At 51.8% G+C, this 14,519-nt stretch overlaps 6 protein-coding genes across 7 annotated transcripts; 2 read left to right on the forward strand and 4 right to left on the reverse strand.

The window, feature by feature from the left end:
- Positions 1-269: 269 nt before the first annotated feature.
- PV05_08859 (uncharacterized protein) lies at positions 270-627 on the reverse strand (the record flags this gene model as incomplete). Its single annotated transcript, XM_013458400.1, has 2 exons — positions 270-457; positions 516-627. The coding sequence occupies 2 exons, from the start codon at positions 625-627 to the stop codon at positions 270-272; spliced, it is 300 nt and encodes a 99-aa protein (XP_013313854.1).
- A 790-nt stretch (positions 628-1,417) lies between these two features.
- Positions 1,418-2,420, reverse strand: PV05_08860 (uncharacterized protein). The gene has a single exon (XM_013458401.1). It carries the CDS (start codon positions 2,348-2,350, stop codon positions 1,514-1,516), a length of 837 nt encoding a protein of 278 aa, XP_013313855.1. The 5' UTR covers positions 2,351-2,420; the 3' UTR covers positions 1,418-1,513.
- A 939-nt stretch (positions 2,421-3,359) lies between these two features.
- On the forward strand, positions 3,360-5,392 carry PV05_08861 (uncharacterized protein). The gene is made up of 2 exons (XM_013458402.1): positions 3,360-4,874; positions 4,939-5,392. The coding sequence occupies exons 1-2, from the start codon at positions 3,582-3,584 to the stop codon at positions 5,029-5,031; spliced, it is 1,386 nt and encodes a 461-aa protein (XP_013313856.1). The 5' UTR covers positions 3,360-3,581; the 3' UTR covers positions 5,032-5,392.
- A 24-nt stretch (positions 5,393-5,416) lies between these two features.
- On the reverse strand, positions 5,417-10,057 carry PV05_08862 (uncharacterized protein; the record flags this gene model as incomplete). Its single annotated transcript, XM_013458403.1, has 3 exons — positions 8,737-10,057; positions 7,727-8,682; positions 5,417-7,672 (listed from the first exon to the last, which is right to left on the reverse strand). Exons 1-3 carry the CDS (start codon positions 9,566-9,568, stop codon positions 5,417-5,419), a joined length of 4,044 nt encoding a protein of 1,347 aa, XP_013313857.1. The 5' UTR covers positions 9,569-10,057.
- A 1,231-nt stretch (positions 10,058-11,288) lies between these two features.
- On the reverse strand, positions 11,289-12,370 carry PV05_08863. Of its 2 annotated transcripts, XM_013458405.1 has the most exons (7): positions 12,260-12,370; positions 12,092-12,115; positions 11,960-12,036; positions 11,849-11,905; positions 11,681-11,791; positions 11,516-11,624; positions 11,289-11,452 (listed from the first exon to the last, which is right to left on the reverse strand). In XM_013458405.1, exons 1-7 carry the CDS (start codon positions 12,298-12,300, stop codon positions 11,317-11,319), a joined length of 555 nt encoding a protein of 184 aa, XP_013313859.1. In that variant the 5' UTR covers positions 12,301-12,370; the 3' UTR covers positions 11,289-11,316. The 2 variants fall into 2 exon arrangements, with proteins under 2 accessions (XP_013313859.1, XP_013313858.1); XM_013458404.1 differs by lacking the exon at positions 12,260-12,370 and having other exon boundaries at positions 12,092-12,181.
- A 391-nt stretch (positions 12,371-12,761) lies between these two features.
- Positions 12,762-14,470, forward strand: PV05_08864 (uncharacterized protein; the record flags this gene model as incomplete). The annotated part of the gene is made up of 3 exons (XM_013458406.1): positions 12,762-13,478; positions 13,525-13,659; positions 13,708-14,470. 3 exons carry the CDS (start codon positions 12,762-12,764, stop codon positions 14,338-14,340), a joined length of 1,485 nt encoding a protein of 494 aa, XP_013313860.1. The 3' UTR covers positions 14,341-14,470.
- Positions 14,471-14,519: the final 49 nt, after the last annotated feature.

The following is a 14,519-nucleotide window of genomic DNA, read 5'->3' on the forward strand; positions in this document are numbered from 1 at the left end:
CTCTTCTATGTAGGCACCGCTGCCAAATCCATACTACCTTCATCACATCATCAATCGCTGAAAAGTCGTAAGCAAACCAATAAGCTCTTGTAAACCCTTGATGTTGGGGAAATAACGACAGCAATGATCCTTCAGTATCTTCGTAGCCGGGCTGGCTGGCCTCTTGTCCGTCCGCATGTATTGTGCTCCAAAGCGACAAATGCTCGTGCCTCCATTTGGAGGTTTCGAGCTATCATACCGAAATCGTTGGGTGTGGACTCTTGATCTCTTTAGATGTATCCGCCCTTGTCGTCCTTCCCTTGCCGCTCCGAGCGCGTGAAGACTTCTTTTGATGTCAAGTTGCCCACGCCCTCCAGGACGCCGCCTTTGCCGAATTGTCCACCGACACCCTCATTCACGCCGTCTTGGATAGCATCAACGTTCTTGTCTCCAGTGATCTTGGTCTGCCCGAGTTTGTCTAGAATCGTAAGTCTCAAGAAGAGCAAACTCTGGAAGACCCAATAAAGAGAGCGTACCTTTGGCGACATAACTGGTCTTGTTCTCACCCCACCAACCCAGGACTTTGTCTTCGATCCACGGCACCCAGGCCTCGTATTGCTTGTTGTACCAGTTCTTTGTGCCTTCCATGACGCAGTACTCAGAGGTTTGGAGGCAAGGAAAGTGGGATTCGTCTGGCAGATGGATTGTCTAGAGTAAAAGGGCGACTTCTGGTCGTCTACTAGAGGGTAAATAGATCAGAGGGAACTAACCGCATGTTGCAGGGTCTTTAAGAAGGGATGGGCATGATGGCATCATGCGGACACGGGAACATGTGGCAGACTAGATGTCCAGAATGTGGCTGGTACGTCAGTCACTCACGTTGTTGAGGTCGACATGGGCACGACTTGGCCACAGGTTACAAGGAAGTGGCTTTGCACAAGACATTGTGAAAGTCGAAACTGCAACGAATCATGCTTCGCGGCATGTTCAATTTCCAGGATTTGGACTGGAGAAGAAGGACAGTCAGAACGAGCGACACGCAATACGTAGAGACTGAGTGTCCGATGACGTACGTTGAAGGGATAATCCTGGATGCATGGCAGGGATCTGAGGATCGGGGCCAGGCTGAACCTGAGCATCGACCAGCAGAACGCTTGCTGGATACAAATGAATGTTCCTGGTATGAGATGTTCAGACACTCGTAGAAGGGAGATTAGATCATATGAGCAAACTTGTTGTTGCCAAAACCAAGATCTCAATCCGACATCGGTCCTCCGTACGCCAGTCAGAGAATGACCAGGTTCTACCAGTCAATCAATACCCGCGCCAAAGTACAAGGTCCCCAAACAAATATGGCAGTCCAGAGAGCAACTCGACACAGTTATACACTAAGAAAAGTCGTACATGAATTGAAATGTTGGACTGCCGTGTCGGCTCTACGACATGCCCTTTTCGAGCCATAGCCATTGGCATCGTGCCCACGCCATTGAAAGCACCGCTGGAAAGAGAGCTGTCGGATGGAACCACAACCCCTTCAAATCCTTGAGCCCCCTCCATAAACATGTTCGCTTCGGGTGTCGACAGCAGAACCATAGCTCCCCCTGTTCATCCTATGCACCTTTCGCATGTGTTCATCAAAGAGCGTCCGGCATTCAAAAGTTAGATCTTCATCATCACAGTGCTCACAAGTCCGGGGAAATCCACTGCGATGTTCCTCTCTGTCCCGTGGACTCATGAAGTTCTCGGAGCAGCTGTTGCATCGGAACGGTGAGGTTCGTTGCTCGCGATGGAGAGACACAAAATCAATGTCCGCCCCACAGTTCAGCAGGAATGTCAGCGCTTGGTTGATGACAAGAATATCTCTGGTGGAAGTGCTGTAGACGTCTGTCCCGACCCGATCGGTAGTGATTTGTGGTCTGTTAATTAGACCTTGGGCCGACGCCTCTCTGACGGCGGCAGCAGTGAGTTTCACTGATATCCCACGTTGTTGTAGAAGCAAGACAAGATCGTAGATATGTAAGAGAGAAACCTCTGGCAGCTGATTCATCGGTGGCATGGGGACCTCCAATTCATCGGGTTCCTGTGGATCTCTTGGTGCTCTGCGTACGTTTTTAGCACGGCCACCCTCTCTTTCTCGGTTGTTCATTTCGGACTCGTAAAGGCTTTCGTTGGTATACTTGGGTACCACCTGTTCTCGAGGAACTTCTGTTGGAGCTTGGGAAGAGAAGCCGGTTATGATTGAGTCGTTATCCCACCTGCTTGTAGATCTTTTTGGGATTTTCTTAGGCAAGTTAACGGCCTTGTCGAATGTTCTGCCAACAGGAGTAGGGCTGCGACGTCTGTTTCTTGCGTTTGGAAAGAACGGCGGCATCTGCTGTCAATTTGACTTCCTCAGGACGGACTTATGGTTCATTAGGCTGAGCGAGAAAGGGGGGGGGCAGTGGAGGTTTATGTGTTGTCAGCTCATTGACGCCCGAACACTATGTTCGCACACCATGGACGCGAGGCACAGCGAAAACCTCCACGTTTGCATGATGCAGAGAAATAGGTCCATGCAGCACCACCTTTTGCATGCACAATCCTTGCTGCCGATGAGTTGCTAGTTAATCCTGAATGTCAGCCGGCAACTGTAAGGTTGCCTTTAGAGCCTCGTATTGAGCTTTGGGCAGAATTAGGCAAACCTGTTGTTGCCTTACCGGTTTGGCTACTGCAAGGGTCTTCAGCGCGAATGGCCGGTCTCGAAGGACGCCAAGGATTGAAAATCGATTACAGAAAGATGGATGAAGTGGCAGTCAGAGCCTCATTCTGCCCTGCGTGCCCTGCTTTCATTGGCGTCTACCAGCGCGCTGTCTTTGGCGTGCAGGCTTTCTCTTGCCCGGTACGAGATGTCCTGGCAATCGTGGTGTGACTGCGCATTTCCATGCTTCCGGAGAGGTGTGGTTGGAAGAGGAGGATCTCTGATCCTTGGTGTTTTGATGCTCACACAGAACGAGTACTTCTGATTGAGAACAATGACTAGACACCAAATGAGCCGAAAGAGCGACGCGCTTGAAAATGTTATGCCTGGCAACGTCGAATAACCTTGACTTCCCTCCGAAACCACGAAAAAATGGCTGTCAGACGACACTGAGTTGATCATTGGCTCATCGTCCTCTCATCACGTGAAATAGTCACGTGGAAGGTGAGCAGACTCTTCTTCTCCGCCTTTCCCGACCGGGCAAAACGGCCGACTACGCCGTCCCCGCCGGCAGTTGAAATCTCCTCCCAAATCAATCGTTTCCATCATCAACACCAACCAAGATAATATGTCCGTCTCCGCAAACTTTTCAGCATCGGCTTCCTCGGCCGGCCCCATGCCGCGGAGTGGGTGAGTGGCCATTCAGCCATATCGACGATCGGAATGGAACCCATACCTAGGTATGTTGGCTTTCTGGCGAAGGTTTGTTTATATTCAACTTCTTCATCCTCTAGAGGTCCGCTTGAAGATTCTCTGTACAATTCAGTCCTGTGCTTGATATCCCTACCGCTTGCCGTGCAAGTTGTAGTCGTCTCATCGTTGTCACTACTCCCTTAGTCTAAGTACAACTTAGCTTCGAACCACCATGGCGATCACACATTCAACCGATTCCTATCCCAAAGTGGCCTTCATTGGCCTTGGAGCGATGGGTTTTGCCATGTCCACTCATCTCGTCCGAACAGGATTTCCCGTCATTGGCTACGACATCTACGGTCCAACGTTGGATCGATGGCAGTCTACTTGCAACGATATCCCAGGCTCAAAAGCGAACACAGCGAAATCTCCGCTCGAAGCTGTCAAGGATGCTTCGGTTGTGTGCTTGATGGTCGCAAACCACCACCATGTACATTCAGCTCTTTTCGACGCGAAAGTCGGGGCTGTACATGGCCTGCCCAAGGATTGCACAGTGATCATTCATGCCACTATTCCGCCGACCGAGCCATCAGCGGTACGCTCACGGCTGACGGAGGAATTCAAACGGACTGACGTCAAATTGATCGATGCACCTGTCTCTGGGGGCGCCGCCCGGTCCGTCAACGGCACACTGACCATTATGGCTGCCTCTGACAGTCCCAAGAACCTGGAGCAGCCGGATGCAAGGATTGTTCTGGACAATGTGGCTAGCAAAGGAAAGACGCTCTTCATCATTCCTGGCTCTCTTGGTGCCGGACAGTCTGCCAAAGCCCTGAATCAAGTCCTGGCTGGCATCCATATTCCCGCGGCTTCTGAGATCATGGGCCTGGCTGCCATCAATGGTGTTGACACCAAGAAGTTCTACGACACCGTAACCGCGAAGGATGCTTCTGGCAACACCCCTGTCGGATGGAGCTGGATGCTTGACAATCGTGGGCCGAGAATCTTGAGCTCCGACCCACCTATGGCTTCAGCCACCCTAATCATCAACAAAGACGTCGGTATCATTCGGGACGAAGAGGCCAGACTGAACGTCGAATTGCCTCTGCTGAACGAGGCGAGCGACATTTTGAAGGAAGTCATGAAGACACATGCCACAGCGGATGACAGCTGCATTGTCCAGTATTACCTCGGTTTCGGGTCGGACAGAATGAACCGTGTGGTTGAACTGGCCGGAAAGCCTACCGTTGCAGCCAGCGAACAAGAGAGCCTGATCCAAGATCTGGCCACAGCACACGGGATCATCCATCTCGTTTCGGCATACGAAACAATCAGCTTCGCCAAAGCGCTGGACCTCATGGGCCCGGAGCAGAGAAAACGATGGTTCACTATGATCTCCGGTGCCGCAGGCGGCACCACAATTTTCTCGGAAGTGATTCCCAGAGCTTTTGAGGACCCAGAGGGCGCTGAGGCTGCGTTCAAGAAATATGCAAAGGACAAATTCGGCGGTGCCTTGGATAAAACGGTATGACCTACTCGCTTAGAGTTCGTTGGCTTATGAGATATAATCTGTTAACGCTTCCTTTTAGGTTGCTCTCGTCAAGCATGCGAAGAGCCACGGCTACGAACCAAGACTCCTCGAAGCTGCAGTCGAACATTTCAGGAAATTCGTGCAGGCATAAGCACTTATTGGATGATGGTCATTTGGTATATTATGGAACGTCTTGAAGACCGCTTCTACGTTGTTGATCATTTGGCTGGGCGTTTTTGGTACTTTGGGATTTGTCCGTAGAGTCTTGTTCCGGCATTCACGGCAGGCAGGCTTGTGCTGTTGCCAAATTCAAGTTACTAGCAGCCATCGGGCGAATGGCGAGAGTGCTTCCGGGGAGACACATCCCACTCGCATCTTAGGGAGGAGTAGGCTCTTGTTAGATCAGTCATAAATACATACTTGAAGAGATAGTAAAACGAGGCATGTGCTCCATCGTCAAAAGCCTCAATAGATGACCCGGTCCTACCGAGGAAACTAGAGGTCATTGATTTTATTGCACAAGTAATATATAGTATCTATTTCTCAGGACGTTTCATCATCACCAAGGCCGAAAGTGTCCTGTACGCGGAAGTCAGCCTTAGATCGTGAAACAACTCGCGCCAACGTGTCCGCCGCGCTTTGAGCACCACATAAGCCAACAGCCTGTAGCCCACAGTGACGCCGGCCAGAATTGCCAGAAACATGGATGCATTGTGGTCTTGCTGGTACAGTTCCAGAACCTGCTGCGCGGTCTCGATTGGACATCGACCGTTCGGCGACCGCTGCGCCTCTGTGCAAGTGAAGGTGACTCCATGAAGACTGTAAGGCGTAAGATTTCCGATCAACCATTTGAGTGGCGAGATGTAATTCAGACCACCCAGAAAACCGGGGATCGTTATGGCGATTATGCCCGTAAGATGGACGCTGATGGAAATCAAGATGCAGCACAGCGAGACCGCCAGGCCGGCATGCGATATGAACGTCAGCAGGATGATGGCCAGACTCTCACCACAGTTGACGACGCAGAAGGCGTTGAACGCGAAGATGAAGACCAGAGACGGCGTTCGTGGAAAGCCGACGCCTAGCACGGTGATGACTCCAAAAAACAAGGCCGACAAGACCTCTATCGGGATCTCGAGGATCGAATACGAGACGAAAAATGCTTCAAGAGAGTACAGGTCGTCCTCGTCTTCGCGGTAGAACAGTTCACGTTGGGGAGGGTACAGTGCAATGGCGTTCAACATGCCGACGAAGTACAGCGCCGTGACTTGTTGGACGCAGCCCATGCGCGATTGCACGGAGTAGTAGTCGTGCTTGAGTGGGGTGCCGTAGCAGATGAGGATGAGGGCGACGCCGACGAAGAGTGAGACTCGGCCCATGGCTAGAACCGGTTGGCGTGTGATGTTGGTGAGCTCCCTGCGTACAAGCAGAGAGAGTGCAGGGCCGAATCCGAGCGGCTCGCGGGCATATGTGCCAAGGTGGGCTGGTAGCAGGACCGAAGGCAGGTCTGTCTCAATCTGTGTCAACAAGGGGTTTGGGGCTTTTGTCGGCGATGCACGTGCGCAGGGGTCCGTCTGAATGTCGGCCATCGACTTTGGCTGAGTGGATGTCTTAGAGGCTTGGGCGTCAGAGCGAGGACATTCTTGACTGACGAGGTCAAGTACGAAATCAGCTGGATTCTGATGTTGAGGACATTCGTGACCCATTTGCCGGAAGTGGTCCAGCATGGACGACGTCGGTCCTACATACGCGACGTCTCCTCCTTTCCCAAGTAAAAGCACCGTTTCGAATTGTTTCAGCCATTCCGACCGAGGCTGGTGAATGGTGAAAATAACAGTGCGGCCTGCGTTGGCGAGGCCTTGCAGTACGTCAATCGTGGAGGCTGCGCTGACCGTGTCTAGTCCGGAAGTCGGCTCATCCAGAAACAGGACAAGAGGATCGGCAAGGATTTGGATCGCGATAGACAGCCTCCTCCTCTCGCCGCCGCTTATACCTCGACGCAATTCGTTACCGACCATCGTATCGGCGCAGTCCTTGAGACCGAGGTCTTCCATGAGCGATTCGGCACGGTCGATTTGCTTTGTTGCAGACATCCACTTCGGGAGTCGCATACGCGCGGCATAATGGAGTGTTTCGCGAACGGTCAGGGAAGCCAGCAATCCTTCATCGTCCTGAACGACGTAGGAGGAAGCAGATCGGAGCGCGGCACCCGAAACAATGGCACCATTGAAGAGCATCTTTCCGCTTCGGTGCCATTTCGTAGTTGCTGTATCGTGCACTCTTCGGGATATATAGTTCAGCAAACTGCTTTTCCCACTCCCAGAAGGACCGAGAATGACGTTCAAAGCGCCCGGTCGGAAAACCGCTGAGGCATTGGACAAGACCGGCCGATACGTATTCTTTCGCCAGATCCGGGTCTGCTCGAGACCGAGCGATATCTGCTGCAACGTCACGGTGGTCATTCGCTTCGCCTGCTTGTCACCAAGCTGGACTCTTTCCGCCAGGTAATCGTTGTCTGTGCCGACCTTTCGGGAAACCTGGACTTCGTTGGGTTTGGAGTGGAGGATAAGGATTGCTATGAACAAAAACAGCACCGTATAAGCGAACGTAGCCAGGATGGGCCTCCAAAGGATCTTCCTCCTAAGCCAGGTTTGAGGTATATTCAGCGACCGTAAAATGAAGTCGCCATCGTACTCCTTGCAGGCAGCAGAGTCTAATGCACCGACAGAGCTTGGGCATTCGTAAACGTGGCCTGCAAACTCATTGACGCACAAGGCACCGAATGCATAGAACTTTGGAAATTCGTTAGCTATCAAGTGGGACTTCCAGCCACGAGGGGAAAATACCAAGTAAGATATCCATTTCGTCCACCGCAACCAGATAGAGATCTCCAAAGTGTTGATGAAAAAGCCGCAAGCCATCGACTGGGCGGTGTAGATCATGTTCGCAATGAGCGACGATATCTGGAAATTGCGGCTACACGCAACACATATCGTGGCCACATTGACTGCGGCGTAGTGCAACATCACGACGATGGCAAAGAAGACCAAGAATTGATCTGCATCGTGGCGGAAACCCGCCATGAAGTACAGGAGTATTGAGTAGATCAAGGGAACCGGAATATCCTCCAGAAGAGCTCGAGCCATTCGTCTGCTGGCTACAAATACAGCTGCGGAAGACACACCTTCCCGACGTTCTCGGTCGAACACCTTGATGTCGTTCGCAAGTCGATATGTCTCAAAGATCAGCACCAGGTAGCCCTGAAGGCCGACGGCTGACCACATGGCTCCTTCTCTGGAACGAATCCCGGAAAGATCGCTTCCGACGTCATAGAAAATCCAGCCCGTCACGACTCCCATGGTTATGGCCTCGATGATGCTCGCAAAGACGCCTAGCCGGTCGCGGCAAGTCACTTTCCATGTGCGGATTGTAAGGACCATTGTCCGTTGCATGATTGAAACACGATGATCGGAGCGTTCGAGAAGAGCCGTCGCATCGCACGCAGGTTGGCCGAGTATCCCTTGAGGCTCGGAAGCATACAACTGCGCAGATTTCCGCTTCCACAGACGTGTCAGAGCATCAGCACGTGCACTTGACACGGACTCAAGCTGATGCGATCGGCTGTCGATTGCAGTTATGTCCATGACAAACTCGAAGGGATTGACAAACGAAGGAATTTCATGGCCAGCCTGCTCGAAATATTGGAGGCACGTAGCCCTAGAACCTGAGTAGGCGGTTCTTCCCTGAGTCAAAACAATTAAATTGTCTATCAACTCCCACATCTCCGAGCGAGGTTGGTGTACTACCAGACTGAATCAGCGGAGTTTCGTTTGTCCAAAGCTCTTGATAGACTTACTGGTCATAACGATGGTCCTGCCCATATGGGCCAGGCGCCTTAGCACCTTCACAAGCTGAAAAGCAGCAGCAGCATCCAAGCCGGTTGTAGGCTCGTCCAGGAACAGAACCGAGGAGTCTGTGAGCAATTGTATGGCAACTGTAATTCGTCGTCTTTCACCACCGCTACAACCTTTGTGCAGACTGTCCCCGATCCTCGTGTTGGTACACTGTGTAAGGCCGAGATCTTCGAGGACATGGTCGACCCGCTGAGATCTCTCTTTGTGTGTCACCGAAGACGGCAGCCTCAAAGCGGCAGCGTACGTAAGGGTCTCGCGAACCGTCAACTGTGGCAAGAGTACATCGTCTTGCAAGGCGTATGGCACGGCTATGTGAGCATTGCTACCCTTATCGAAGCTTAGAAGTGATGTGTTGTAGTACACAGAGCCAGAAACATCGATTCGACTTGTTTTGACCCGTCGGGAAATTGTGTCGAGAAGGGTTGTCTTGCCAGAACCGGAGCTGCCGACGATAGCTGTAAGGCTCCCAGCAACGATATCTGCAGATACACCATCGAGGATGGTTTTGGAAGCAAGTCGCGTGCGCGCGAGCTGGCGTGACACAAGAGAAAAGACACCCGTGCTCTGCTTAGCCGGCTCGCTCCAGTGTACAGCAACTGTCAAATCTCGCAAATAAATATTCGTTGGCAAAAGAGACCATCGTAGGTTTCCAGCCTTGTCCGTCTGCCCCGGACTGCTATGGGGCTGGATGCTGTCCATGGCTGAATCTCGTCCAGGACTGATTGATTGAAGCGCGGTTAAGCTGGGAGACTCTTTTTCCTCCAGGCGAGCCATGGACCTTTAATCGTCCTGCCGGCAGGACGACCTCGTAATAACGTAGCAAGCCGCTGAAAGACTATGCTCCGATGCCGTAGGTCACAAGAAGGTACCGACTTGGTAGAGCCGGAACTGAGTTGAGCTGGATTCAGCTGGAGGATCTTTCGCGCCACCTACCCTCGAGCATCCAATCGTAAGGGTTGGGCTAGTAACTCTCCGACAGGTGAGAAATGATCATGCCACCTCCATAGAGAATACCGCAGGGAGCTGAAAGCCTGCAGAGTAAAAGAGCGCGTACTGGATTGTAGTGGGTGTGTAGAGCTGCTAGACACAGGGAAAGATTGCAAGTCGCGCGAGACTGCTGGTGTGAGGCACCATACAAACAGCGCAAAGATCCTAGGATAGCGTCGAGATAGGTCAGGATGGGTTCAGGATGGGTTCAGGTCCAGGTTCAGGGTCGGTTCTGGCTCAGTTCTCTGCCCGGACGTGGATAGTGTTGATATTTCGTGGTTACCGCGCGTCGAAATGATATCGGTGGCTGTTAAGGATAAAAGAGCCTGGCAAACAAAAACGCCGGTTGACCCCGCGATGACCCCCAGATGTGCGTGTAGGCTGTTCGGTTGCCGTAAGATATATGTCGAGGTGTAGAAGAGAGGTAATATCGTTGTTGCAATAAGGAGCATAGTCCACAGTCTCGGCAGGAGCCAACATCGGTCGAGTTTGAGTCTCGTGGCGTCTGCGCCTCAGCTGAAGATGAGCGCGGCATTGTCTGGGCTCTTACTGGGCCCGTCCAGTGAGTTTGTCGGTGGAATCTGTTCGAGGACGATGCGTTCATGCTTTGCACTCGTAGTATGTTGCCAAGTCAAATTGACTTGGACGGCTGAGGTTTGGCATGTGTTGGCTCATTTTTCGCTCATTTAAGGAGTTGCCAAACCCAAGCAGGAAAGCGTTGTCAGAAATGGTTAAGCGCTGAGATAGGCGAGAAGCAGAAGCAGCTCGCTTAGACTCGCTGTAAAAGGTCACTCCTGCTATCATTCACTCCCATTCATGACCTCTGTTACATCTACTCGCCCTAGAGTCGGTACTGAGACTCCAAGGAGTGCAAGAGACATATGTTGCGACAGCACTGCTAGTACTGCTCCTTCTGTTTCTGCCACGGTGTTGTGTCAGCCAGCCACACGGTCGACTGGACCACGCCGGAGCTTGAAAGTTTAGACGCGTTCACGAGCTTGAATTCCCTACCGATTCTCGGCCAACCTGACGTGTTGATGTGGATCCAACGGCGACTAATGCTGACCAGACACGGTATCTCAAAGCTAGGCGATTGGTGTGATGGTCACAGCTAAATAAGTACGTCTCGATAAGGTCGAATGGACAGAGCCTCGATCAACCTGGGCATGTGCTGCCGGCGGCGCGCCTGAGCCGATGATCTTAGCCCGGTTCCGGAAAGTGTTTGAGATTCGACACACGGCTTATAGCTGCTCATCTGCCCAGATTGCCGCTAGCTGTGTGCCGGTATATGCACTTGGATGTTTGATATGGCACCAAATGCTCAATGATCTTGACCTTCCAGCAGACTGGCGGCTAACGAAGGACTGATGCTTCGGACCAAAATATCAAGCCTTGCTGCAAGTGCCACTGGTACAAAGTAAGTTGCATGTACGAAAATGCACATGAAAGGGTGCTCAGCATTTGTACGTCCTGAGTAGACAGATTCCGTTACTCTATCTCAATAACTCCAGCTCACGTTGATAACGTCTTGAATCTTATGCCGTCACCTCCTCGAGACCGCCTGTCTTAAGATCAAAAATAAAGCCTCGGATATTCGACTTGAGCTCTTTCGGCACCAATGGCGAGGCCCGCAAGAAATCGATGCTTGCCTTGACATTGTCTTGCAGGGATCTGTTCACAAGGTCTTAGTCCACGCCTGGACAGTTTGCATCTGCGATAGTATGGTTGACGTACCCTGTAATTTCGCCAAACTTCATACCTTCAATGTCTTGTTGCAGGGCTGGAGCCCTCTCTTTGAGGCCCCCTTTGACTGTCGCATCTCGGAAGTGGGTGGCGCCGCAATCTATCGATCAGGTTGAGTGAGCCACCATAATGCTTCATCGGAATCTCTCTGCCTACCTGTGTGCTGAACGATCAGACACTCGGTGAAGTGCACCAGTGAGTCGATGGAGAGTATATGTTCTAGAACGAATTGAGCATTGCCTCCGGCGACTCGGAGAACAACCGCCTCTGCAACCGCCACGTCAGCCGTTATTGTCCAATGTGACAAAGGCAATTCTGCTTTACCTCCTGTGTGGAGATTGAAGATGTTCTCTGGGATGCATCGAGGATCCGCACATGTGACTACGAATCCGTCAGCCTTCCAATGGGTGTTTTGAGCATTTCATGAACGCTCACTGATCAGGAATCGGGGCATGGTGTCGAGATCAAGCTCGGAGAAGTAGGGAATAGGCTTGAAGGCTCCGAGGGTGGCTCTGTCGGTAGCATATCAGTTGGGACAGTTCGCCATGAAACACGCAGCCGACATACTCATGGCGTTGAAGCAGTTCTTGGCTGGTCAAGGTCATTGTTACTCAGTGTTCATAGACAATTCAGTGGAGAGAGATGCAGTAGCGCTGGGTCTTTTTCGAACGGATTTAAGGTATGCGCGTTGAGCTTTGAGACGAGGAGATCCTTTTGTTGCTGTAACTTGCTCACCTTTTTATATGCCAACATGCTCGATATAAGGGGGTCAACATTTGGAGCCTTGTGGCCGCAGCTGCATCACGAGAAAAGGCATTTGATCAGTTTCTGGAAATGAACAAATACCAAAAGCAGACGTTGAGGAATTTCAGATGAATCAAGCTTGATATTCCTGGTACTATCCTGGTCGTCGAGTCGTGTAGTTGGCCACCGAGGCAGCCTCCCACTAACCCTGGCACTACGCTTATTTGGGGCAGTTGTACCCTTGTCTCCTCCCGCTTCGGGCGTCCTACTACTTCTCGAAACAACCAGTTTGACTCCATCAGACTCAGATGAGTAATCTGATCTTACTGTGCAGCAACGACTACGTCAGTGTAAGGACGAAGACTGATATCAAACACCTCTAGGGGCAATTGTTCCCTGGTACCGGCGTCCTCTTGTGTCCCAAAGTTGAAAGTCACCCGCACTTCGCGAGAGTCCAGCGATTGCCTCCCTCTCATGCAACCAGTGAGCAGCAATGGAGCTGTCATTCATCAATCATGGCACGAACCATCGGAGCTTGAGTGACGCAGACCGGAGCACGATACGGAAAATCTCCAGGCAGGTGGGAGCCGCAACACGGAAAGCGAAGGACAACGGGAAGAAGGTCAATGTTCTACAAATCCCGGATTTTCTAACTGCAGACGCTGAGAGTGTTGCCAGTGCGCAACAGTCAGCTGGCTACTCTCAAGAACCCGGATGCCTCGTCAAAGTGAAGCCACAAAAGCCGCTGGGGCATTCTCGAGAGCTATCGAATCGCGAGCGAAAGCATCACTGCTTAACAACCAGCGTTCCTGCCTCGTTGGCACTCTCCTCCAATGGCCGGCCCTTTCCGTCATCCATGTCTGTTTTCATGCTGCCTGACCTCACTACAAGACTGCTCGACTATGCAACGGGCCAGGATGTGCTGACAAATCCTCTACGTTGGGTTAAGGCCTTTCGCCTGAGTCGACAATCCGTGCTCCGGTTTCTACCTCTGTGCTATGGTCATAGCAAGTGCCTGGACGATGCCATCAATTGTGTCGCTGCACGTCTCCAGCTATGTCTGGCAGGCAATGGCCAAGGTCATACAAGCCAGTTGCAGGTGGCCAGATTGTATGGCCGCGCCTTGAGGAGCCTGAATGCCGCCCTTACCTCCTCCGACCGGATTGACTGGACCATGTGGTATGCGACACTGACTTTGCTTCTGTCCGAGGTATGAAAGCTGGCTATGGTCATCCGAAAGCCACTAACAATATCAGGTATTGGACGAAAGCAGTCGACATGGCTGGATCATGCATGCTCGTGGAGCATTCGACATCTTGCTTGCATTAGGTCCGGACAACATCCGCACGGAAATTGAGAAAGATATGTTCATAACGCAGGCTGGTGGCATGGTAAGGGTGGATCATGGTGCCATAAAAGCAAGACTAACAACATGATAGATCATGGAAGCCACCTTCGCCAACATCGGCTGTTACTTGAACAGACCCGAATGGCAAAAGGCCCTTCAATCGGCCATAGATCATTCCGCCCAGCTCAGACATCGTTCCGAGTCGACCGTGAAGCTATGGATGATTTTGGCTTCTGTTCCAGAGTTGTTCAGGAGAGTCACCGAAGCAGTCATGCAGCAACGTCTTGAAGAAAAGATTGCATTGATGGCGCGTCTTCACATCTTGCTCGAAGACCTGACAGCTTGGGGCGCTCACCTTCGGTCGGAAGATGGCACCTTCCGCACCCACTATGCTCGTAGGCACTATAAGTCGACAACCACAAGATACCTGGTATATGTGGCTTTAGCAAATCGTTTCCTCACCGCGATTGACGCAGACTCGGCATCTGTGACAGAAACCAAAGCGATGGAGACGACATCATATATCGGACAAGTTATCGAATCCCATCAGCTCAAAGCGGCCTCACCTCCAGCATTGAGACTTGCGAAAAAGGTTGTCTTGTCAATCGAGGCTACGACACGGGATTGGTCCCAGCCAGAGACCACGGGAACCTCCGCCTTCTCTGGGACAATCGAGCCCAAGGTATTTTCGTACTGGTCTTCACTAATGGGCCGAGAAATATAAAGTTCAGGGCAGTCTCTCAGCAAATGGGTTCTTCTCGTGATACTCGGCCTCCTGATGGACATTTTGTGAAAATCCTGCATCATGCCGGAAGTCCTCGCGCTGGAAGAACCCGCTGACGCGCAATATCGGCAACTCTCAAAGAGAAGAGAAGAATTGACGAGGCGGCGAAAGACCTGCAA

The sequence above is a fragment of the Exophiala xenobiotica genome (genome assembly GCF_000835505.1).
Source record: "Exophiala xenobiotica strain CBS 118157 unplaced genomic scaffold supercont1.5, whole genome shotgun sequence".
In the NCBI taxonomy this organism is placed as follows: domain Eukaryota; kingdom Fungi; phylum Ascomycota; class Eurotiomycetes; order Chaetothyriales; family Herpotrichiellaceae; genus Exophiala; species Exophiala xenobiotica.